This window comes from Gekko japonicus, unplaced genomic scaffold (genome assembly GCF_001447785.1).
Source record: "Gekko japonicus isolate JY-2015 unplaced genomic scaffold, Gekko_japonicus_V1.1 scaffold392, whole genome shotgun sequence".
In the NCBI taxonomy this organism is placed as follows: domain Eukaryota; kingdom Metazoa; phylum Chordata; class Lepidosauria; order Squamata; family Gekkonidae; genus Gekko; species Gekko japonicus.
In genome coordinates, this window is record NW_015174853.1 from 302,997 (window position 1) to 328,962 (window position 25,966).

Below are 25,966 nucleotides of genomic sequence, written 5' to 3' on the forward strand. Positions count from 1 at the left end.
TGGAGGGGGGAGCTCGAACACCGGCTCATACAGGACATGCCCACCCCATGGAACTCCACCTACACAATGTGCATCTGGTGGAGCAGAAGAGTGCAGTGCAGAATGTCATTACCTCGATGCCCATCCTGCACGGGGGACAGGAGCTCAGCATCAGCTCCAATGTGTGGCTGACACTGCCCCAAATGGTACATGTTCTGAAGTCATTCCAGTACATCACCAAGCTGGACTGGGCACTGGCCTCTGCAGTGGAGCAGGGGGCAGCTCTTCTCCTGTGGGTCAGGGCCTTGACAGAGAGGTTGCAGGTGGGCGTGGCCACCCAGTTGCATCCTCATTGCAAGGAGGAGGTGTACAAAATGGCATGCATTTGTAACTTTCATATAAAGGGCAGCATCAGTCTCTGTAACATGGAGCTCCTGCAATGGAGGCAGGGCCTCTGCAGAGAAGTGTGGAGGCTGTAGGCGAACTGATGTGGCCAGAGGGAATAGGGGATGGAAGAGGCTGAGGGGAAGGGGAGAAGGGGAAGGAGGAGCAGCTGCCCAGCACCTTAGCCCCCAAAAGCCCCAACAGGAAGGTTCCCCCCAGTAGTGGTCCTCAGTGGTTAGCTAGGAGGTCAGCTGCATTGGGGAGGCTAGGTGTGCCCTGGCGGAGTACTCAGCAGAGGTGATGGGTGAGGGAGTACCTTGCTGAGCCCCTCAAGCCGGCTGATGTCAATCCGCTGGAGTACTGGTCACGCAAGGATGCCATCTGGCCTGACCTGGCCTGAGTGGCCATGAGCCTCCTCTCCTGCCCCCACCAGTGTCCAGAGTGAGCAGGGTTCTCCCACGTGGGAGACATCCTCAACCCTTCTGCTCATGCCTGGACCCAGCCCTGTTGGATGGTCAAACTACCCCTGCTGGGATATTCCTCTCTGGACCTTGGAGAGTAAAGATCTAAGACTCCTGTCTCCCCCACCTTTCCCCACATCCATCTTTTCATGATTTCTGTACCCCCAAGAATCGTTGCTTCCAGCCTCCCCGTCCATGTGTCCTTCCTCATGATTTCTGTCCCCACAAGAATCATTGCTTCCAGTCTCCCCCATCCATGTCTGCCTCCCCATGATTTCTATCCCCCTAAACATTGGTGCTTCCAGCCTCCCCCGTCCACGTCTGCCTCCTCGTGATTTCTGTGCCAAGAAGTCTTGCTTTCAGCTTCCCCCCATGCACATTTGGCTCCTCATAATTTCTGTTCCTCCAAGAGTCATTGCTTTCAGCCAGAACTCAGTGCTTCCAGCCTCCCCCTATCCATGTCTGCCTCCTCGTGATTTCTTTTCCCCCAAGAATTGTCACTTTCAACCTCCCCCATCCATGTATGCCTCCTCATGATTTCTGTCCCCCAATTATCACTTCCCCCATCCACATCTGCTTCCTCATGAGTTCTGTCCCCCAAGGATCGTCGCTTCCAGCTTCCCCCCTCCACGTCTGCCTCCTCATGATTTCTGTCCCCCCAAGAATTGGCACTTCCAACCTCCCCCCATCCACAGCTGCCTCCAAGAATTGATGTTTCCAGCCTCCCCCCAATGGACCACTGTGTAACTCATAGCAGAACACCCACCTCATGAACCAAGATCTACCTCATAATGCAACACCCACCTCGTGGACTGACATCCACCTATGCAAACTTCTACCTCGTCAAATGTCCACCCATAAAAGCAAGCTTGTTTGACTGCACCCAAAGTTTCTCCATCTACAACAACAATTTTGACAATGATGATGTGGGCAGGTGACTGCCTCCTGGGCTGAGGGGAAGGGTTAGCCACCCCCAGAATCCATGTCCACAACTGGGGTGACCTCCTTCCAGGCCCAAGGGGGAGTGTGGTAGCCCATCCTCCAAAACCCTGCCACCAGGGGGAGGTAGGTGGGTTACTTGTCTCCTGGGTCCGAGAAGGGTTGGCCACCCCCAGAATCCATGTCCACAACTGGGTGACTGCCTCGTAGGCACAAGGGGGAGTGTGGTGGGCCATCCCCCAAATCTTCCCAGACCTGAGGAAAACAATTTCCATCTGCAGCAGCAGTGTCTCTGATGAGGAGTTGGGCAGTACTTGCACCTGCTTTGGGGGGCTGCTACTCACCCTCTGCAGCCAATCCTCACCAGGTAGAAGGGCATCCCGGGAGGGGGGTCCTCTGTGAGTTTGATGCCTCTAGCTTTCAGGGGGTGCTTTCGACACACTCCTGATTAGGAGAACACTTTTCTGGGGCACCTGCTTTGAGGGGCTGTAACTCCCCCCCCCAATCCAATTGTCACCAAACTTGGAACAGTTAGAGGAGAGTCAGCTGGAGAATTACTGCAAGTTTGCTGTCTCTAACCTGGCAGACCATGAACTGGTTTGTTAAACAGGAAGGTTCTTGGTGGTTTGTGGTTTGTGAAACCCCACAAACCACAAACAGGGACAAACCTCCATTTTTTTTGGTCCATGCCCATCCCTATCTATAACCTTTTCTTAGGCGGAGTTATCTTACTTTGGGGCAAATGGTATATGCTGATGCTCTTTTCCATAGAAGTGAAATACCCAAATGCACATTTCTCTTGAAAGTTTCAATACTAAGATTATTTTATTAAAGCTTCCTAAATTCAATTCTTTTGACTTTGTTTGGTGGTATTTCTTTAGCACGAGAAATTTACAAGTCAACTTCAGTTATCCCAAAAGGCCTCAGAGGCAGAAGGTTCAAAGCCATCTAGTGCCAAAGTTGCAGAGCCAAAGGTACAAGATGCCATTCCTGAAGTGCACCACAAAGCTGTAGAGACACTAAAATCTGAAGATAAATCTACAGGTGAGAGAAATGAAGAACTTCCAATTTTTATGCAGGCATATAATTGTACTGAAAATTGTGCAATGCCTAAACAAAGCAAATCTGTAAAAAATAAATCAGGTATACTATTAAAATGCATTCAATATATATGTTTAGGAATCTAATAATAGTGATAATTGGCTGTAGTTCTTGGGGTTTTTTGCCCCATTACTTTAGAAATAGATTAAACAAGCTTGTCTTATTTTCTATTCTCCATGATGTTTTCTTATCTGTATTGCATTACCACTAAAAACACCTTTCCTGTAATCCTATGTTCCATTTTATTTATTTATGCTCTTTATAGTCCGCCTTTCTCACAGGGACTCAAGGCACATTACACATAGTGAGGCAGTGCAATCAACAAAAGGGGACATCCAATAACCAATGCATTAGGATTTTTGAAGTCTGGAACCATCAGAAGGAACTGAAACATAGCATAAGTATCAATGTGGCACATTAAGCAGTATAAAAATTACATAATAGCCTACTTACAGTAAACTATACACAGCAGTAGAGATCACAGTCCCTAATCATTTATCTAAATAAGTTTGTGAACCATTTTGTACTGTGTAGCCCTATTACCTGCACTGAACAGCCCTCTTGAATAATTCAATTTTGCATAGTTTGCAGAAAGCTGGAAGAGTTGGAGCTTTCCTGACATCCTCAGGCAGGGCATTCCATAAGGTGGACACCACAAGGGAAAAGGCACATGTACGAGCAGTTGTTGATTTTGCCCATTTGCAGGCTGGCATCCACAGAAGCACCTGCTGACTTGAGCAAAATTGTCATGGTAGAGCATAGGGGGAGAGATGATCCAGCAAATAAGAGGAGCCAAGGCCATGAAGGGCTTTGTATGTGACAGCCAGCACCTTAAACTGAGCTTGATAACAAATAGCCAATGAAAGAAGAAGAGAAGGTTTTTATACCTTGCTTTTTTCTAAAGGAGACTCAAATTGGCTTACAATCACATCCCCTTCCTCTCCTCACACCAAGCACCTTATGAGGGAAGTGGGGCTGAGAGAGTTCTGAGAGAACTGTGACTGGCCTAGGGTCACCCAGCAGGCTTCATGTGGAGGAGTGGGGAATCAAACCTGGTTCTCCAGATTAGAGCCTGCCACTCTTACAACCATATCACGCTGGCTCTCATGCTGGAGTGTTTGCAGAATGGGAATAGCATGCATGGTCCATCTAGCTCCCACTAATAGCCAAGCCATGGCATTTTGGACCAGTTGGAGTTTCCAAGTTGATTTTGAGGCTAGACCAATGTACAGTGCATTACAGTAGTCTAGTGTTGATGTTGCCGCAGCATGAATCCATGCAGCCAGATCAGCCGTATCAAGGTAAAGGGCCATCTTATGGGCTAGGTTGAGTTGTTAGAGCACATTTTTGAAGTTGCATTAACTTGCTTCTCCAGTAATAAAGCTGGATTGAGTATAACCCCTTGGTAGGGGTGTGCGATATTTTTTAAACTGGAATTTTTCGGTTTGTGTTTATTGGACTTGAAAATAAAATGGGATTTTTGAAAAATCCCAGATCCCAATACTGGTACAGTATTCGGATCCACGATGTTTTTGAAATCCCGAATTTTTGAGGGTCCAATAGACCCAAGAAGAAAACTGCTAGTTAAAAAAAAAAAATCTGGCGCAAAGCTGAGTCGGAGGGGAACAATCTGCTCCCCATGGGCACAGAAGATCCTGGATGGGCTCGCTTCTCCTGCAGTCCCATTCAAACCAGGCTGCAGGAGAAGTGAGCTCCAGGAGCTGCTGCGCCGCCAGGAGCAATGTGCTCCATGTGGCACAGGAGATCCTGACCTGGCTCACTTCTGCAGTCTGGTTTAAACCTGGCTGCAGGAGAAGCAAGCTCCAGGAGCTGCTTGGCCACCAGGCGCAATGTGCTCCATGCAGCACAGGAGATCCTGGCTGGGCTTGCTTCTCCTGCAGTCTGGTTTAAACTGGGCTGTAGGAGAAGCAAGCCCAGGAGCTGCTGTGCCATATGGAGCACATTGTTCCATGCAGCGCAGAAGGTCCTGGCTGGGCTCACTTCTTTTGCAGCCCAGTTTAAACCAGTCTGCAGGAGAAGCCAGCACAAAAAGCCCAGTCTGTGGGGAGCAATCTGTACCTGGTGCCACAGCAAATCCTGGGGCTAGCTTCTTTAGCCGCCTGTTTTAAACCAGGCTTCATGAGAAACCAGCCCCAAGCCGAGCCAGCATAAACAGTCTGCTCCTCACCGGCACAGCTGATCCTTAGGCTGTCTTCTGCAGTCCCCTTAAAGTTTAAAAGGACTGCAGTAGAAGTCTAACAAACAGCTTGTGAGGTATGGGCAATCACCTGCACCCTCTCTGCTGTTTTCGGATCTGCCCTGTAATTCCTGAATATATCTGGGATTTTTTCAGGATTCCCCCCCCCCCAGAAAACTGGATACTTTTGGAATGCTGAAATCTACCTGAAAATACTGGTAAGGTATTTTTGGGTAGATTTTTGGCTCAGGTAGATCACAGCTTTTAACTGAGTCAGCAAGGGTTGTAGACTGATAGGATGCTGAAAATTCAAACTCTCCCATGTACCTATTTTGAAACATTACTGATCTTAAGAAGAGTAGTTACAGGGAGGGCTGGAAAGACCCAGTGCCCATAAATACATATACTTTATCCAGAAAATGTCTTCCACAACAACCCATAACAGTGTAATGCTCTGCCTTCTGTGTGGTGTTGCTAGGAATAGAAATGACAGTTCTATGCCTTTTGAACTGCAGTTCTCAGCCTACAGCTTCCAATGTGACCTACAGCATGAAAATAAGCGATGAAATGGAATATAACTAGCACTAAAATATTAAAGAACATGCCTCATGGCAACTTCTAAAATTGAGGCACGGTGTACAGAAGTAAATTTTGTCAGCCATTGAGAAAAAGAAAACATATAAACCCCTCCTTTGTGAAGCGTTCTGTGGTAGCACTATTTCTAAAACAGCTTGTCGTTGAATCCGAAAAGAAGCACTGGTATCAAGGTTGTAGTAGGGTTTTGAGATTACACTTCTCTGCCAGAGACACTGGAAAGCTGCTGCTCTATCATGTCAGACCAGTGATCCATCAAGCTCAGTATTGCCTTCTGATTAAACTAGATGGACCATTGGCCCAACATGGTACAGAGTACCTTTGATTGTTCATATGCCATTGGGGGACTTTAAGAGGGGGAAAGGGGGTGAGGGTGAGAACTGGTTGTACTTCTCTGAAATGAAAGGAAGAACACACTGCTAAATTTTAATGGCTCACAGTCATTTAAACTTAACAGCTCAGCGGGTCCGCTGGTTTACATGGCTGGCCCCAAGCAGCCAAACTGAACTGGCCAAAAGTCCAGTAAATGTTTGGGGAAGGCACCTTTCGCGAACATCAGTTCCCGAGCACCAAACCAGCCCAAGTTTGGCCCAAATTTTGGTTCATGAGCTGGTTCGTGCCCATCCCTATTAGAGAACAACTGCACTTTACACATTGTTGCTAACAATGATCATTAGTTCTTTCGTTTTCCAGTTTACGACTCAGAGCTACTTTTGGGTAAAAGGACTAACGTGTTTGGTTTTTTGCTATTGTACAAACCCATAACCAGCTGTTGTCTTGTGTTCTTAATGTCTAAATGAATAAATTATACCTCACTTTTCTCTCCAGTGTGGGCCCAAAGTGGTTTACAACATCATTCTCTCTGCCTCCATTTTATCCTTGCAACAGCAACACTGTAAGGTAGGCTAGACTGAGAATACTGACCCAAAGTCACCCATCCAGCTTCCATGGCAGAGTAAAGATTTGAACCTGGGTCTCCCAGATCCTGGTCTAACCACTACCACCACACTGGATTATTTTCCTATTGTGTTTTATTTGAGACCATGCCTAGCTTTGGATTCCTGTGAATGGTCTACAAAAGTAACAAAAACAGAATCAGTAGTAAATTTCAGGGCATATTAGTAAAACTGAAAGGGGGGAAAGGTTCAAAATATTCATTATGAAGGAGAGGGATGCAGTTATTTTTCATGAACAGCTGGGCTAACAATTTAAGCTCCATCATTAGCAAGTTCTGTATCTGGAATGTCAGTAGCTAAACTTCGGACAGTTTAAACAGAGGCAAAAATTCTTGATTTTTAATATGTCATGTAGTCTATAGAAGAACTTCCCCCCCTCCCCCTCTTGTCATTCTTCTTGTTTGGTAGAACACATCTGTTTTGTTTTACATAGATCTTTCTGCCATGCCTCGGGGTACACCATTATATGGGCAACCATCATGGTGGGGTGATGATGAAGCTGAAGAAGGAAGTGGCTTCAAACAAGATGGTAAACCTGAAGAGAAAATACAAGAAACTGGAGTTTTAGGTAAGTTACATGGAAAATAGATTCTCTTGTAACATTTTTTCCCCATTTCAAAGGCATTTAAAATTTTAGTGTGGTACCTCTCACGTATGGCAAGTCCATCATTACACTATTAGTACTTCTTAAAAAATCAATTTAATAGTCCAAGCCAGGAACAAGCTTGTCTCCCAGATTTTTACATACTAGTAAAATGCTCAGGTGTAGAGAAAGAGGAGAAAATACCTATATGATGCATGGTCTTAGTTGCATTTCTGTGTGCTCCTCATGGGGTCCATATGGGAAGGACAGTATCATCAATTGAAAAGCCATTTAATTGTTTAGGAAACTAAGGGTTGGATGGGGGGGAATGAACTCCTGGTAGGAACAGTCTTTGAGTCTGAGAATGGATAGAAACGCCTAATGACATTGATCTTCGTTGTGGTCTCTGTGCAGTCCCACACATGGGGTTGGGCGCCTGCGCATGACCTCGACCGGAGAATATTCCAGAGCTTGCCTCAGGAGTCTTTTTGGCGGGCTCTCTTCCCACCTGCACTGCATATGCCTGGAGCAGGAGAGAGAACCACCTCCCACTCAGTTCTTCTTCAACCACCTTCGTGTTAACACCTCGCTAGCGTCGCTCTTCAAATCGCCTGAGCTGAGTACTTCTCTCCTAGTTTCGTCTTCTTATTCTTCTCATTTCTCTTTATTCCTTCTTATTCTCCTGAAAAGCAAACAAAAAAAATATTTACTATTTTTCCTCACTTTCGTTTCTGTCCGCCCTCTTCCCCCCCCCCCAAGCCAGAAAGGTGTTTGTATGGGACGAACAAAATTCTTTAAGACGTGTCGCCATTGCCCAGCCAAACTTCCATCCAACGATGGCCACGATCTTTGTTTGTTTTGTCTGGGCGAGTCTCACTGGGTTGATTCCTGTCCTCATTGCATGAACTTCACCCGTCAGGCCCGCAGACTTCGAATGTCTCTCCTTGAGGCAACTTTGCACCCTGCGATGTCTTCAGTCACATCTCAGTCTTCTGCTCTGCAAAAGTACTCCGACAATGTGAAACCACTAAAGCATAAGTCTAAAAAGCATAAAGGCAAACAGTCGGCTAAGCCGAAACCGAAGCCCTCGATGTCGACTTTGGCTCCGAAGCTTGATCCCGTAGTGATCTCCAGTCTCTCGACATCAACTCCGGTGGTATCTTCTGCGGACCCACTTTCGTATAAGCCTAGCCTTCAGCCTCCGATGCCGCAACCTACCTTGTCCTCACCGTCAGGGCGTATTCCACTGGGTCAGCGTTCAAAGTCGCTGGTCCAACGCTCTTTGTCTCATCATGGCTCCCGAGACTCCCATATGCCTATCCACCTTTTGGATGACAGCATTTCATATGAAGTTGATCCAGGTTGAGGTCCCGCTATACTTGCAGACCACACCATTACCATTGCTTGCCCTCTCCATCAAGATCGGCTTCTGATTATAGATCCTGGTCTCCAGATATCAGGCACCGTAGAGCATATTACCCTCGCTCTTACTCCAGGTCTTATATCCCTCGCTGAGATTGTTATGACTGGCTTAGACAGGCTGACTGCTACGGAGGCCGGCCGACTTTGTCCTATTCCAGGCGTTCCCACTCGATAGTCTCGGTCCATTCCCTGGGGCTCGATCAGCCTCTAGATGTATCGATGTCGACGGATGCCCCGAACCATTCTCCATTAGAACCTTGGTATTACCCTTTCGCTGATGACCAAACACCTATTGATGTCTCTCAACCACTTCGATCACCTTCTCTGGTCTCGGTATCTGACCATTCTATGTCTGGCGACCTTGACCCTGATATCCTTCCTGTCGAGGATGAGACCCATCCCTCCCACCGAAGGCCTGAAAGCCTATTTGGAGCTTGTTACGCGAATGGCTACAGCTCTTCAATTGCAGGGTTCTACTGAAACTCCTGCAGTGACCGATGTCATTCATAAGTTAGTGCAAGCAGATTTGTCACCTTGAACAATTCTCCCGTTACTTTCGGTCCTCAAGGAGTCTTGGGACCATCCTGCCTCCGTCACTCCGATATCGAAACGTTATGATGGCCTCTATAAAGTTCAAGAATCTTCTGGAAAATTCTTGTTCAATCAGCCTCCACCGAACTCGATGATTGTTCGTTCCTCTTCTAAGTCTAAACAACCTGTTTGACAGTCCATTCCTCCCGACCATGAGGGACAGAAGATTGATGCTATTGCCAAGAAAACTTACTCCATCGCATCCATGACGTTAGAATTGATACCTGTCTATCGTACCTTTCTGCTTAGGCCTTTAATGTAGCAACTGCCGTTCATCCGGTTCTTGAATTTGTCCCAGAGGAACATTGTCTTACTTTGTCTGCTTTATCCGAAATGTGTGCAATTTCCAAGTAACAGATCAACTCCATTCATCATGCTGTCACCTGCTCTTTTAAAGTCCTCGCTTCTTCAATCGCAATCCGCCGTCATGCCTGGCTGTGGAGTACCTCCCTGCAGATGTTAAATTTAAAGTAGAGGATCTGCCCTTCGAAAGAGGATCTGCCCCTCTTTCACTCCACCACTGATGAGGCTCTAAAAGCTGTCGATGACAGCAAGAAACAAGCTCGAAACCTTGGAGTTTCTACTTTGACACCAAGGCCTGGATACCATTCATGGAGCCTTACTACAATAAACGTCAGCCCATCCCCTGCTACTACCTTGCAGTGGAGAAAAAAATCATATGACTCCCATCCACAATGTCCACAACAACAAGCCCCGAAGAAGCCCCAGCAGCCCAAGCAGTCCATTTGACCACCTCGAACACCTGCCACCACCTCCATCCTTCACCCCTCCTGTTCGGACCCGTCTCTTCCCCTTCCTTCCAACTTGGGAAGAAATTACCACCGACTCCTGGGTCCTTACCATCGTACAGGTCGGGTAAGCCATAGAGTTCGCTTCGCCCCCGGTCCTTCCACACTTTGTCATCACACCCCCAAATCCATCACTTCATGTATAGGTAAACGCGGTTCTACACAAGGGGGCCATCAAAATCGTCCCGGAGGCTCAACAAACTCTCGGTTTCTACTCCAAGTACTTCCTAGTTCCCAAACGAGACAGCGGTTTGCGGGCCATCATGGTTCTTCAAATCTCAATTGTTTTGTTTGCTGCAAGAAATTTCGAATGGTCACTTTACAGTCCATTCTCCCTCTTTTCCCCAAGTCTGGGTGGCTGGCATCGATAGATCTTCAAGACACTTATGTTCATGCTATGATCCGCCCTCAACATTGCAAATTTCTACGTTTCACTGTCGGAGGCAATCATTACCAAAACTGTGTCCTTCCGTTCGGCCTCTGTACGGCCCCCAGGGTCTTTACGAAAATGATGGCAGTTGTTGGTGCCGAGCTGCATCATCGGGGGATTGTCCTTTACCCCTATATCAACGACAGGCTTCTCGTGGCTCAACTTCTCCACAACGTTCACTCTACTCTTGCCCTTCTCCGCACCTTAGGTCTGTGCATCAGTCTCTCGAAGTCTGCACTCCAACCTCTTCAAGTTCTCCAATTCTTAGGAGCCCGCCTTGATACCACCACTGAGACTGCCTTCCTGCCAGACTCCAGGGCTTTGGACATAATCATGCTGGTGTCCACCTTCACCAGATGTCCCCAGCAATCGGCTCAGTTGGTCATGAGGCTCCTGGGCTACTTTGCATCCACTGTTTCTGTCATACAAAACACCAGGATCAGAATTCGCCCCCTTCAGCTCTGGTTCCTTCACGTTTCGATCCTCAATCGAGTCCTTGGCACACAAAGCTCTCGATCCCGGCACATGTACTGACCTCACTGTCGTGGTGGTCTCTTCCAAAGCATCTCCTCGCTGGCTTGCCCTTTCGACATCCACTTCCAGTGATTTCTTTATCCACAGATGCATCCCTTTGGGGTTGGGGAGCCCAATGTGGGACGCTGTCTGCCAGGAGAATATGGTCTCCTTGAGAGAGCGCTTTTCACATCAACTTCCTGGAGCTTTGAGTGGTACATCTCGCCTTAAGGTCCGATCATACTAGGCAAGGTTGGCTGTGTTGCCTCGGACAACATCATAGCTGTTTTTTACATCAACAAACAGGGCGGCACCACTTCTCTTCGCCTTTGCACAGCAGCAATCTGCCTTTGGAACTGGTGTCTTTATCATTCCATCATGCTGTCCACTATGAGAGCCAGTTTGGTGTAGTGGTTAAGTGTGCGGACTCTAATCTGGGAGAACCGGTTTTGATTCCCCACTCCTCCACTTGCACCTGCTGATGTGACCTTGGACCAGATCACGCCAAGCCTTCTCGCCGATTTCCTCGCAGGGGATCACTCTTAGGAATGGATGTGACCTTGGGTCAGTCACAAGCTCTGGGACAGCTGTTCTTGAAAAAGAGCAGTCTCTGTCAGAATTCTCTCAGCCCCACCTACCTCACAGGGTGTCTATTGTGGGAAGGGGAAGGGAAAGGATCTTGTAAGCCGCTCTGAGACTCCCTTGGGTAGTGAAGGGGGGGTATAAATCCAATCTCTTCTCTTCTCTATACACATCCGTGGCGTTCAGAATGTAGATGCCGATCTTTTCAGCTGCTTGGTCCCACAAGACAACGAATGGTCCCTCCATCCCCGGTAGCTACGACCAGTCTCCCTCAAGTTGGTTGCCCGACCGTCAATGGTTTTGCCACCTTGGAGAATGCCCACTGTCACCTCTTCTTCACCCGGGGTCCGCCATCCGCCCAGTCTCTGGGAGATGCATTCCTTCACAGATGGACGGGGACCGTATTTTATTTCCCCCCCCATTTCCTCTCATCTCCAGGGTGCTTCAAAAGATTGTGGCCGACACCACCTCCTGCACTCTCATCACCCCTTGGTGGCCACACCAAGTGTGGTTCCTGCACCTCCTCCATCTCTCAAACGGACGGTTCCATCATCTCCCTCGTATGCCAGTTCTGCTGTCCAGGGATCGAGGCCAGATCCTCCACCACAACCCGACCTTCTTCTGGCTGACGGCATGGAAGATCCTACAGTAGACTTCCCATCTGAGGTGTCTAATGTATTGCTTAACACAAGGAAACCGACTAACCGCAATACCTATCGTCTGAAGTGGAGGAGGTTCCAATCTCACACCTTGCAACACTCCTTCGATCTGACCCACGTTTCTCTACGGGAGATTTTCTCCTACATCATGTCCTTGAAGGACTCCAGCCTTGCATACTCTTCTCTAAGAGTACATCTGGTTGCCATCTTGGCATATCACCCCTTAATACAGTGCTCTACTGTCTTTTCACACCGCCTGACAAAGTCTTTCCTTAAGGGGCTCCTTCGTCTCTGCCCGCCTTGAAAGCTGCTCGTGCCTTCATGGAGTCTGTCTCTAGTTTTGACACAACTCATAGCTAAGCCGTTCGAGCCGATGGCTTCAGTGGATCTTCGACTCCTCTCGTGGAAGACAGCATTTTTAATTGCTATTACTACGGCTTGCCGAGTAGGGGAACTTTCTGCCTTGTGTGCAGATACCCCATATACAGTTTTCCACAAGGAAAAGGTAGTTCTCCGGCCAGATCCCTCCTTTCTGTCATGCCTGTCCCCGACCCGGCACTTGGGAGCCTTGAAAATGAGGACTCTGCACCTTTAACAACCTCAGAAGCACAAGAGTCCTCCCCAAACCTAAGTGCAGGGGAGGATGAACACCAAACCACAGGACAGCTGGAACCTGAAGCTGATCAGGCAATACCTGGCCCCAGCAGCTTGCCACCCGATTCTCCGCCGCCTGTTGACCGGCTGAGAAATCAGAGACGCCGGGATCTGGCAACCAGGCGCAAGGAGGCATGCTTGTGCGGATGGCGATCATTAAATCCAGATTACTGACAGAAGCAAGGACTTCACAAAGGAATGCTAACGAGATAACGACCCAGCACACTATTTGAAGAGACCGCTGGCTGCTAGCAAAGTGTGCTGGCAAACTAGTCCGTGGACCAGAAGCTTTGCACCTCTAACTCTGTTTTGGCTCTTGACTGATCTCCCGGTACCTGAATCCGGTCCGTGTTTTGGTGACCCCTCTGGCTCTTGATCCCCGGCTACGCTTCCTGACTATGATAGTGGCTTGGACTCTGACTATCAGTAACGTTGGACTACGGCTTGGCTTTGTGTATTTGAAACGGTTTGCTTGGACTCTTGTTGATCTCTCTGGCTGACTCTTGGACTTGCCTATAGACTCTCCCTCTCTGCCCGGCCCCCTGGCTCTGTCGTGACACTTTCTACCTGAAGTCGTTTCTGCCTTTCATCTATCTCAGTCTTCTATTTTACATACTTTCTTTCCGAACCCGGCTGACGCACCTCAGAGAGCCCTGCACTGCCTTGATATTCGAAGGACACTCTCCTTTTATCTCCATCAAACAAAGCCTTTTCGAAAGTCTCCAAGGCTTTTTGTTGCCTATGGTTCTCTGTAGAAGGGTGAGTCGATCTCCTCTCAAAGACTGTCAAAATGGGTTACCTCCAACATAGCCCTTTGCTATATGAGTTGGCAAACCAACCTGTACCCGCCTGTATAACTGCTCACTCCACAAGAGCAGTTTCAGCTTCTACGGCCTTCCTAGCTGGTGTCCCATTGGAAGACATCTGTGCTGCGGCTACGTGGTCCTCGACCTTCGTGTCCCAGTATGCACTCGACATTCGAGCTCGACGGGATGCTGCATTTGGCCAGGCAGTGCTCCGATCTCTCTTCGCCTGATCCTTCTGCTTCTTCAGGTAGGACCTGTAAATTGAAATCATACTGCTATGTCCTAACCCAGTGATGGCGAACCTTTTAGAGACCAAGTGCCCAAACTGTGACCCAAAACTCACTTATTTATCGCAAAGTGCCAACACGGCAATTTAACCTGAATACTGAGGTTTTACTTTAGAAAAAACAACTCATACATTAACTTAAGATGATTCAAACAAAGTAAGGAAAGCAATCCCAAATGCTTTCCTTTACTTAAAATTATTTGGCACAGAATTTGACACTTTAATGATGGTCTGGGCCTGGCTGGAGCGATGGCACGCGTGCCCACAGAGAGGGCTCTGAGTGCCACCTCTGGCACCCGTGCCATAGGTTCACCACCACTGTCTTAACCTGTTTATTGTCTCTTCCAGCTGCCAGCTCCCTCCTCCACCTGGTTCAGCTCTTCTAATCACCCATGTGTGGGATTGCACAGAGACCACGATGAAAATAAACAGGTTGCTTACCTGTAACTGGTGATCTTCGAGTGGTCATCTGTGCATTACCGCAATCCCACACAGCCTTCCCCACTGCTGGCATCTCCTGTTCACTTACCTTGAGTTGATGGAACTTTTCTGTAGTGGTCAAAGGAAGTGAGTGGGAGGCAGCTCTCTCCCCCGCTCCAGGCACACGCAGTGCATGTCTGCTCCCCAGGGCGGGAAGAAATCACGCCAAAAAGACTCCTGAGGCAAACTCTGGAATGTTCTCTGGTTGAGGTCATGCGCAGGCGCCCAACCCCATGTGTGGTACTGCACAGATGACTACTCGAAGATCATCAGTTACAGGTAAGCAACCTGTTTTTCTAAATTAATTTCTAATACTTAGTCATGCTAGAATAAATTGATTTTATATAATGTGCATATGTGTGTGTATGCACACACGTATATATGTAGATAACTTTTATTGGCTGGCTGTCTTGATTTGAGATTGATATATGCAATGAAAGTACTTCCACTTGTTACTGGGGTAGTCATTCTGTATTTTTACTGTGCTTAGAAAAAGTGAATACGTTTTGGATGTTCTGACAAATTGAGAACCTGGTTGATTACTCTGCTGTAGCCTCATAATCAAATCCTATGTATCTGCTTCAGATGTAATGCAGACTGTTTCGTCGAACTGGTTCATTCTTGGACAGCTGCCAGATGTGGTGGTTAAAAAGAAATTATGATAATGACAGTGGAGTTGAGCAGGTATAAACAGAGCTGCACAACAGGAAGCTGGGGTTTTTTAGATAAAGCAATATATCTGATACTGATTTGTGCTAATACCAATTAGGGAAAAGTACTTATTCTGAAAATAGATGAATTGTTTTGTCAGTATGCTTTATGGCCTCTGGGCTGTTGCTTTCTTTTTTTAAAAAAAAAAATACTTATACGATCCATCCGCAGGTTACAGGTGTACCATAAAGAGCTGGGGGCAAACTGTTGATTGGTAGGAGACATGTGGGGAAGAGTCTAGCAGAGTCAGCATAGAATTCTCAAACTATGCCCAGTTCTTTGTTTTCAAAGAGACTGTAGCTGGAGAATACAGTAATATTTTTAAACATATTGATAAAATTGACAAATATTTCTTCCTCTTTTGAATGGTGGAAGTCTGATGAGATTGACAGCCTTAGTAGCCTTCACCATGCTTGTCTGGATCACTTGAAAAAAAGGGGGAAACCTTGTCAGTAAAACAGCCTGCATTTTCAAGTGAAGAAGATTTGTAGGAATTAAAAATAATCCCTCCTTGCTGTGCTAGAGCTTCTACACAAAAACACATCTGACAGTATGAGATGTACTTTGTTCTCATTGAATCAGTTCTCTGCTGATTCAATATTATGAGGGAAATTAAAAAAAGGGGAGTGTTTAAACCCTCCAGTCTCAGTGAATGCAGGACAAGAAAAAGTAGGCAAAAAGAGCCTCCCCTTTGCAGTGATGGTATTCTTGTATTACTGGATCCGCCTGGAAACTGCCAGGAGGCACCAAACCATGGATCCATTCTGGATCCAGTGGGAATGGAATTCTCCCTCTCCCCCATCCCTAGAAATTGTGTGGACTGATGGTTTTTTCCAACAGGGATGTGGGACTTTCCCACCTCCCCCTTCCTGCTGCAACCTCGAATGCCCCCTGAGTTGCTGTTTCTGAGGGATGGCATGAGGGGGATTCAGTGACAATCTCCCCCTCTTCTATTCACAGAAATCCTGTGCTGAATCTAAGCCTAAATTTATGTCCAGAATTGAATAGTAAATCTGGTTCAGATTTGATCTCAGGTTTTATATCTCAAATAAGTGCTCATGAATACATATAAGAAATATTACATTAGGAAAAATGTACATGGATTTTTCAGTAGTCTTCCATTGGTAGTATTCCAGTCTTATGCTTGTAAAGTGTGTGTGTGTGTGTGTGTTTATTCTGGTGTTTTGTGTTTTACATGTAAATCTCGATGGCCATTTTTTCATTAAACACACTATGTAATAAATATTACACTGTAATTTGCTTATTTGCTATACTTATGTGTTAAAAAGGTTTTCTTGGACATCTAACTGAATTCCAAGTAGAATACATCAACTGTGGAATATTTTAAAATCTTGAGATGCGATATGAAACTGAGTTTCAGTTGTATTTAGCCTCTAAATTACACAAAGATTTTCCAGTTTATCACTAAAGTAATACAATATTTCCAACATTAGTTGCTTATGGAACAGGAAGATCTCAGGATGCCATGTACCAGTTCATATAAAACATGTAAGCAAGCTAGTCTTTGTTCTAGTAATTCTTTATTGTAGGAAACGTTAAATTCAGATTGTTGATCCTGATTAAACCTAAACAGTTTGTTCAGCATTTTATAATGTTGGAAACGAGTTATGCGTTTAGCAGAACGGAAAGTATATTATAACAGATGGAGCATGATTTAATGAGGAGATTGATATGGGAGATTAGTTACCACTAAGCCAACTAGATACAATTAGCCTTTACAGCATTTAAGTTAATAAGATTATTTTGGTATTACTGTTTTTCAGCCTTAATGGAAATCTCTTATGGTGAACTCTGTGAACTCTGTTCAAATGTCACACACAAATGTGAACTCAGTGAACTCTGTTCAAATGTCACAAACTTTACCTTTGGTAGAGTAATATTGATTCTGTACTCTGGATCCAGGGAATAAAGACGACATGAATGAGGTGGTTGCTGATACATGTGCAGTACGACCTGAAAATCACCCATTATTGTTGCTGTCATTTTAAAAGTATTCACTTTCATTTTGTTGGCCGGTTATCACCAGCACACAACTCTGCGCGTTCTTTGTATATTACCCTTCCATCACCCAGAATAGTAGCTATTGGAAGTGTGTGGCTTCTGAAAAGATTTTCATAATTATTTTATGGATATAAGCGTTCACATATAACTTTAGTGACTAGGCAAGGCACTTCATAAGTACATGCTCCTGTGTCAAATCCAACAGTGCCGAGGCTTGTGTATTCTGTAAAGCTAAATATACATTCATGTGTTATTCTAGCTGAAGCCTTTTCTTCCGTGAGGGAAAATGGTGGAAAAACAAAAGTCAGGGGGAGAATTCCAGGGTGAAAGTCCTTTCCTTTGCCCAGCACAGTAATCACTTATATTCTCACTTGTGGGGTAGGGAGAAGAAAATCAGTCTTCTCTGAGTGGGAGCCAAATTAACAACCGTAAGGTACTATTTATTCATATCAGCTTTTTTTTTTGAAAGCATGAAGTTCTTTAGTGGTAGGCATATATTAAAATTATAATGAAGTAATGGCTCAAAATTCTGCTTGTGTTGGCAATTTACTTGTCTGGCCACTTGCCCTGCAGATACATTCATACTAGTTATAAAAATGTTTTCTATCTTGGTGTTTAGTAGAAGTCTTCACAGTATTTTCCTTTTATTAGTGATGTGAAAAGGGACCTCAGGTACCCAGCTGGTGTGTCCCCCCCCCCCCCGGAGCTATTTTTGTAGAAACATCAGAGCCTAAGCCTTAGATATTTTGTGATTTAGACAAACGGTTCCAAGGACAATATCGAAATAGCATCTACCATTATGTTAATGTAGGGTTGCCAGGTCCATCTTTGTCCCCAGCGGGGGACTGGAGGGGGGCATTCCCAGGGGGGCATGGCATCCCCAACATGATGATGTCACATTGGGGGTGTTCTGGCTCCAAGCCCCGCCCTCATGGGGACGGTCCCACCAGCTTTAAGTGCTGCAGCAGAGGGCCCCACCCACCCGGAGATCAAGCTCGTGGCCCGCAGGCACCCCTCTCCCTCCTCTTTCTCAAGGGAGAAGGGAGAGGGGTTGCTGTGGGTGTTGGGGCTTGGGGGTGGGGCTTCCCCCACCAAACCAGAGGGTCTGGCAATCCTATGTTAATGATGCAGTTAATCTTGAATTTTCACATGACAAAAGTTATAGGAATAGGGCATCTAGAGCACACATTTGTAAGATATCATACTAGTTACTTTCTTTCAAAATGTGCTTCCTAATTTGTCAGGGAAGTATTGCAGGAATAGCTTAGAAATCACAACTGTGTTTATAGGTACTGATGATTAACTGAAAGCTCTTGATGTGAAAGAAGCAAACTAGTTTAACAAATTGAGATTGTGTGTATCTGTGCTTTAACACTTCTCAATTTTCATGTGAGACAACCCTGAATAAGTTTCATATTCCTCATTCTATGACTGGCCTATCACAGAGAAAAAATAGGCCTGAAGCCATTGTTGAAGGTCATAAGATCCATAATATTTGTGAAAGCAAGAAGTGGATTATACAGATAAGCCTTACTGAACACTGGCTTTTTAAAGCTTTGAAATTTGTTCCTAAAAACAGTGATTGGGGGAGGGGGGTTGGCAGATGCGGGTTCTTGGTTACAAAGATCACTGAATTTTTGTCTTTTAATAATGATTGTTGTCAGACTTCGTAAAGCTGTTTAAACAAAATTTCAGTGGTGCTGTAAAGAATAACAAAATTCATTCCAGCATAAACTCATGAATCAGAGCTCACTTTATCAGATGCATGCATTTGAAGGTACAAGCTCTAATTCATGGAAGTTTATGTCAGAATAAACTGAGTTAGTCTTTAAGGTGCCACTGGATTCCTGTTCAAATGTGCTTTGATGGACAAACATAGCCAAGCATCTGCAATTATAAATGATATATACACACACACATACACACAAATATATACACACAAAATCGCAGACGTATGTATGTATGTGTGTTTACATATATATTTATTAATTTATATGTATATCGTAATTAAATATATATTAAAAAAAGAAAATAACATGGTTGATTTTACTTTTGGGTTTTCTAACTAATAACAGGAACCTTTTACTTCCATTTTCAGAGCATTAATGGTTAAACTAAATGGACTGTTTAATTGTGGTGAATGTATAAGAAGGTTGAGTTGGGAATAATTTAGCCATCAAGGATACGTTCTCTTGAGAGTAATGCACTTTGATACTTAGTAAAGTATAGCCCTAACTATTCACACTTACATACAGACAATATTAAATTGATTAGAGAAAAGTAGTTCTGTCCTTCTAATCTCCCATAACGTCTATTCAATATCCTTATCTCTCACATAACTAAATGCTTCTGCCTCTCAGTCCAAAATCCATTCTGCTTCTCCAAAACTACAGCCTATCAAAATACAGGTTCAGTCTTTGTTCTGTCATGGACTTACCTGGAGCCTTGGCTTCCTTTACCTAGCTTTACTGCCTTTATCCTTCTGCTCTCCAGCTATCAGCCCTCAGCCTTACCTGCTTTCCCCCTCTGTGCTGTTTTCCATTTCAAGCAAAAGTATATGATATTCATCTCCCAGAACCCTGATTTGATTTCTTAATTCTGAATCTATATACAAATCCATTTTGTAGTTATTGTGTAGCTAAAACTCAGTTTATGCATAGCCAGCTAGACACTGTATATTAGTTATACAGTTTTCTTGTTGAGTTGCTCATCTATACTATGGTATAATAATATATCATGGCAGAGAAATTCTTAGGAACTGTTCATACTTGTGCACACAGCATTCCTATTGGAAAAGGTAAGGATAGTTAGCACAAGTCTAATACCAACATCCTCTTAAGAAGAAAAGCAAATTGAGCAGAATCCACAAGGTGGTACCAGTGTTAACTCAGGCTAAAATGTATATTGAAAACACATAAGCTGAACTGAACCACAAAATGTACCTTTTGTCTAAAATTTAAAACCTTTACACCTTTTAGAAAGTTTTTTGTTGGTTAAGTGGCCACATTATAGATCTTAATGCTTGCCCCCCCCAAAAAAAGTAGTATTTACACCATGTGCGGTTGTTCCCCCCAATCACCAAATTAAAGATGCCACACAAGATACTTCTGTTCAACTGAGATTTTATTCATCAGCCACTGATTTGAGCCTTATTAAAGTCTCACCTACCAGTGCAGGCACCCTAATGAATGGGTTGTCAGTGGCATGCCAGCATTAAGGGCAATCCCATTCTGGTACCAAGCATGAGACAGCCCTTTGCTTATCCTGGCCTGCATATAGTGGTGTGCCAAGGGGAACTTTAACTCCAAAGATTGAACTGGTGAAGTCCCAGCCCTGAGGGCGCTCCCAACACCTAACACCCATGAGAGGTCAGTTTGGGAAGCCTCCTCAATCAAATATTTGCTGAAGCAGCCAGCTAATCTTACCAGATACAGGCATGAATGGATGGGCAGATCTGACCAGCAAGTGCCTATACAAGGGAGAAGCAGTCTTCTCAGCCTTGATTGGTCTGGGAGGCCAGTCTCTTCTAAATAGAAATGATAAAATATGCATTCCAGAGCAACCTTCATAGGTTGTTTTTATTAAAACAAAAAGTATTACTATTATCATTCCTTTTGCATCATCAGCAGCCGTTATGGAATTCATTCATGCTGTAAGGTTAACACTGCCAGTCTCTGCTCTGCCTTTTTTGAAATTCCACCATTCAGTTCTCAATGAAAACTTGGTGAGGTCTAAGGGGAGACTCCTAAAAAAGGAAGAGCTCTTGAACAGTATCTTTCCCCCTAACCTTTAATATCTTGATTGCTCTGTCTACTGTGCCACCCATTTTAAATGCATTCTGCTTGATGCTGTGGCTTTTCCCCATCTACATTATGAATATTTCTTTGAAATTTTCTTAGAAATTTAGTGACTTGAAATTCCAGAGTTCTCAGTTTTTCTTTATTTCTTGAATAATCACTCAGCAGTCAGAATTAACTTTCCAGTTCTCATTTAGCACCATTAGCTTGTGGTGTATTCACATCTGAGATACTTGGCAAGCAAGCTTATGCTAGATGCATAATGTTGTGCTAGCAGCTCCACGGAAAGCTTTGATTTAGCATTTATTCAGAATGTACGTTGTGACTCTCTTCTTCTCGCACATTCTTTCTTCCATCAAAGAGCAAGATATTAACAAACTTCTGCATGTTTTTTTGCCGCTATGGTAGTTGTACTCCTTTTTATTTTCATTTTCTTGCCCTCCCCCCTTGGACCAACATAAATTGAATTTATCAAAAGTGCTGAGCTTATTTCCATGGCTTCTACATTAGTAGCTTTATTTTAAAATCTAAATTAAAACCAGGTATATATTTGCACATCTGCATTTGTTCAAGCTCATGCTTATTTACTAAACCATTATCAGATTTTAAAAAATCTTCACAGACAGTTTTTTGCATAACTAATGAAATGAATTTACTGCTGGTTGCTGTTCATCAAGTGAGGAATATATATGGAGCAGGTCTTACCCTTACAAAAGTTATTATTTCTTCCAAATAATCTAAAAGACCAGTCATTTGCAATCAGATCATAGATTGGTTTTAAGTACTTTCCATGGTTCCATTAAAATACTTCTCCTTCTGGCACCCGTAAATCTGTTGGAGTGCAAATTTTCTTAGACAAATGTTCAGTGAACTTTCTCTCTATTAGACATGATTATATTCAAGCATGTCTTCAACATGACAGTATCAACCACAGATAGAAACGAATTGCAGTTCTGGAACTATATTGTTCACTCTTTCTGCAGACTTCTTTTTCAAGAATTATCACATGGCTTTTATGTGAGTTCTTAAATTCCTTGAAGACTTCTCCAATACTGTGAAATCTATTTCTTATTTTTCTTAATAGGATGCAGCACAGATGGCAAGCAAGCTGAGGAGCAATCTGCAGCTGCAAGTGAAGAAGAGCCTTATCCTTTTTGTAGGGAGCCAAGTTATTTTGAAATCCCTACAAAGGAATTCCAGCAACACTCACAAATGCCAGAGGGTACTATTCATGAGATTCCAACAAAAGACACACACATAGCAGGGGCAGGGCATGCTTCATTTACTATTGAATTTGATGACAGCACCCCAGGAAAAGTAACCATCAAAGATCATGTCACGAAATTTACTCCAGATCAGCGTCACAAGCCTAAGAAACCTTCTCCTGTCACTCAGGATCTTCCTGGGCTTCAAACTGTGATGATGGCACCAGAGAGTAAAGTGGCAAACTGGTTAGCACAAAACAATCCCCCAACAATGATCTGGGAATCAACAGAGGAAGATTCAAAAAGTATTAAGAGTGATGTTCCAGTCTACTTGAAGAGACTGAAAGGTAAAATAATTTCATCTGCATTCATTTCCTTTGCCTTGAATATTCCACAGTAAGTATGCTAAGTGGATGTTTATTGCACTGTAATAGTATTCTTATAGATCAAATGTACTGAGTGACCACAAAGTCTGTACCTAGACCAAGAAACTGAATATATGTGCTTGTCATAGCCAAAGGTAGCAAGGTGTAACATTGTTGTTGTTCAGTCGCACAGTCGAGTCCGACTCTTCGCGACCCCATGGACAATCTCCCGCCAGGCTCTCCTGTAACATACATTGGTGCATTTCTAAAACACAAAGTTCTTTTGAATACTGCTAATCTCCTTTTGCATAATAACATCTGATCTGCAAAGGATTAAGAATGGAAAAGTACTCAGGTTTCACTTTGCACTGCAACGTTCCAGTTTAATGAATTTCCAGTGACTGTTTAGTAGGGACATGCACCTGGAGAGAAAAAAAAGCAGTCTCTGAGCAGAAAGGGGAAAATGTACTGGGTAAAAACTGGAGTCCTTGCCTTTTTAAAGTGAGAGTAAAGTGTTAAAATATGTCCATTCCCATAGATACAGGCCAATGAATAGCTTAACCAGTTGTCCAAGAAATTGCAGATGGGAAGGGCTCATGAAAAGCCAAAGTATGAATGATGGCATGGCTACAGTGAGGGGACTTCTGTCCAGTAACAGAATTCATTTTAAGTGAGACTGGAGATAGGAATTCCAGAAAGGATTATATCCTGTTGGAACTTCCATCCAATCCTAGTGTTTGACAGTTCAGCTTTAGAAAACTAGCATGACATCTAGCAACAGATAGCCATTGTGAAATGGAGAGTTTGGAGTTCTAATTTTAAAAGTAGCTGGTCACATGCAGTTGACCAAACCAGTAGAGGTCAGTTTAACCCCTGCCTATTTCCTGATAATTCCAGTTAAAAGAGTTAACTTTCAGGTTATTTTAGGGAAGAGTAGTGGGAGCTATACATTTTGGTTGCACAATTTAGAATCAGCTAAAAATTGTCTCTTTTAAATTTATTTCTTTTCTTAGACCACTTTCAATGTTGCCTGTTGGAAACTGACTTGCATTGTATGATGATGCCAGTTTCACTATTGTACTTTGGTTTCCCAAGAAATTGTACTTTGGTTTCCCAAGAAATCGGATTCAAATGTTGTGTACCATTTTAAATTTGTGATGGCGGCATACTGTACCTACCGAAACATATGTGATTTTTAAGTTTTTTCAGCAGCACAGTGTTATGATTCCTTTTCATATGAAGGAGCTTATTTTGCACATTCAAAGGAAGATTGATAGCAATTTTTATGTATTTCGACCTCGAAAGAAGTAGTGCTTTCAAAACTTACTTATAAACTTTCAAAACCAGAACTGAAAGTATTTTTAAAGTTTTCTTAATATTTATGTTACACATTTAAATGAGCTTGTTCCTTTGGAATATAGTGATAATTTAAAGGAAACTTCATAAACGTATTTTTCATGTAAATCTTGCTGCAATTTTCACATCCATTTAATATAAACCCAAAAGACCAATGTAAAGAGCACATACCTAGGAGGTTAAACTATTTCCCTGTGTTTCAGTGAAAGATTTTCTTTAAAAAAATAGAGTATACTTTTGATTAAATTACATTGGATCTGACTGTAATTTTGAATCTTTTAAATGTTTGATTTGATCACTGATATGTTCAAGTATATGTAATTTATTGAAGATTTGGGGTGCAATCCACAACCTTACTCTGTGACCTACAATGCAGTTAGCCAAGCCATGCACACATTGCATTGGCTAGAGGTCATACAATGGTGAAACTGTTTGCAATGGGTCTGGGCAGTCATAACAATTCCTGGCCAAGAACAGTACACAGATGTCTTACATTTTCTGTACAGGAAAGGACTATTGTAATAGCAGTTCTTATAGTATCTAGATCTCAAGAATCCCTGAGGTTTATTGCAGGTGTTTAGGACTGGAGATGGGGTGAGTTAGCAGACATCCTGCTATGCAACCCAGGAGGTTTATGTATCACAACCTGAGAAATACCACTACTTTTATTACAATAGTAAAATGTTACCCATCCTTCTGGTCCCTGTACTCTGGGATTGCCATATATATATCTGATTATGTGATATTATGTGTACTAGTTTAAAAAAATAATTTCATTTTCAAATACTTAGTATACCCAATGGACCCTTGCTCTGTGGACCTTAAAAGTTCTTCCATTCTTACCCTGTTTTGTACTGGCTATGTTCACATGTGGTTTGTAAAAGTTCATTATATTTGAGGAAAGTATAGTGTACATTTTTTTCGCTCCATAAGACACACCTAGTTTTTAGAGGAGGAAAACAGGAAAAAAAAAATTCTGAACCAAATAGTGTAATAAAATATTTAATAAACTATAACAGAATAACATTTGAACCATGTAAAGTGAACAGCAGTCAACAGTGGCATTAAGAACCATTATCACTGTCATTAACAAATGGAGAGACTTAAAGGTTTGAGTACTCTAGTTTTCTGGAAACCCCAAGAACTCATAATCGCTAGAGTCAGAATTTATGAAGCTCATTTGCTCACAATCACTGACATCATTTTCTTCGCTGTCTTCATATAAGATACCGTCTTCACTTCCATCTAAGCTATTGCTAATGCCACATTTTTTGAATGACTGTACAACGATCTCCTCCTCCACTGAGTCCCATGATGTTTTCACCCATTCACAAACTTCAGTGATGGTGGGCCTCTTCATTCGTCCAGTAGATGTCAGATCATGATTACCAGTAGCCATCCATTTGTTCCACTCTTCTCTCATTAAATGGCTTGTTGATGGAAACATCAAGAGGTTGCAACTGGCTGGTAAGACCTCCGGGAATTACAGCTAGATGAGTCTTCACTTCTTTGAAGCACTTTTTTTGTTGGTTCGCTAATATGTGCTCTAAACTGGTCGAGCACTAATAAGGCAGGTTTGTTCAGAAGTCCTCCAGGACGTTTGGACCATACCTTTTCAACCCATATTCTCATTCCATTTTCATCTATCCACCCTTTCTCATGTACATGTACAACAACTCCTCGCGGAATCACTTCTTTTGGAAATGTTTTCCTTTTGAAAATCAACATGGGTGGCAGTTTGGTGCCATCGGCACAGCAGGACAACACTCCTGTGTAATGGGTCTTCTCATGCCCTGAAGTTTTCACAGTGATCGTTTTGGTATCCTTCAGCTACAGTCCTATTAGATGGCACATCAAAGGTGAGCGGGACTTCATCCATATTCCCAATCTGGCCAATTTCAAAGCCATTTTTCTTCCTAGCATCAATAACAAATTTATGAAAGGACAGAATTTTAGATTCATATTCTTTTGGCATTTTTTTGCGTAATTCTAGTTTTGGTCCGCATAGCAAGACCACATCGCCTCATAAATCTGTAGCACCATGATGGTGATCCTGTAAAATCCTGAATGCCTTTCTCTATAGA

The 25,966-nt window shown here is 43.7% G+C and overlaps 1 protein-coding gene across 2 annotated transcripts in view; it reads left to right on the forward strand.

Annotated features, from left to right (window-relative positions):
• The window catches only part of CEP170 (centrosomal protein 170kDa), a 113,059-nt gene that overhangs the window by 18,672 nt on the left and 68,421 nt on the right, over positions 1–25,966 (forward strand). For both annotated transcript variants that reach the window (XM_015424568.1, XM_015424569.1), the window contains exons 5-7: positions 2,645–2,807; positions 7,045–7,179; positions 22,041–22,508. In XM_015424568.1, the coding sequence (XP_015280054.1) occupies positions 2,645–2,807; positions 7,045–7,179; positions 22,041–22,508 (766 nt within the window). The remainder of the gene's footprint in view (positions 1–2,644; positions 2,808–7,044; positions 7,180–22,040; positions 22,509–25,966) is intronic.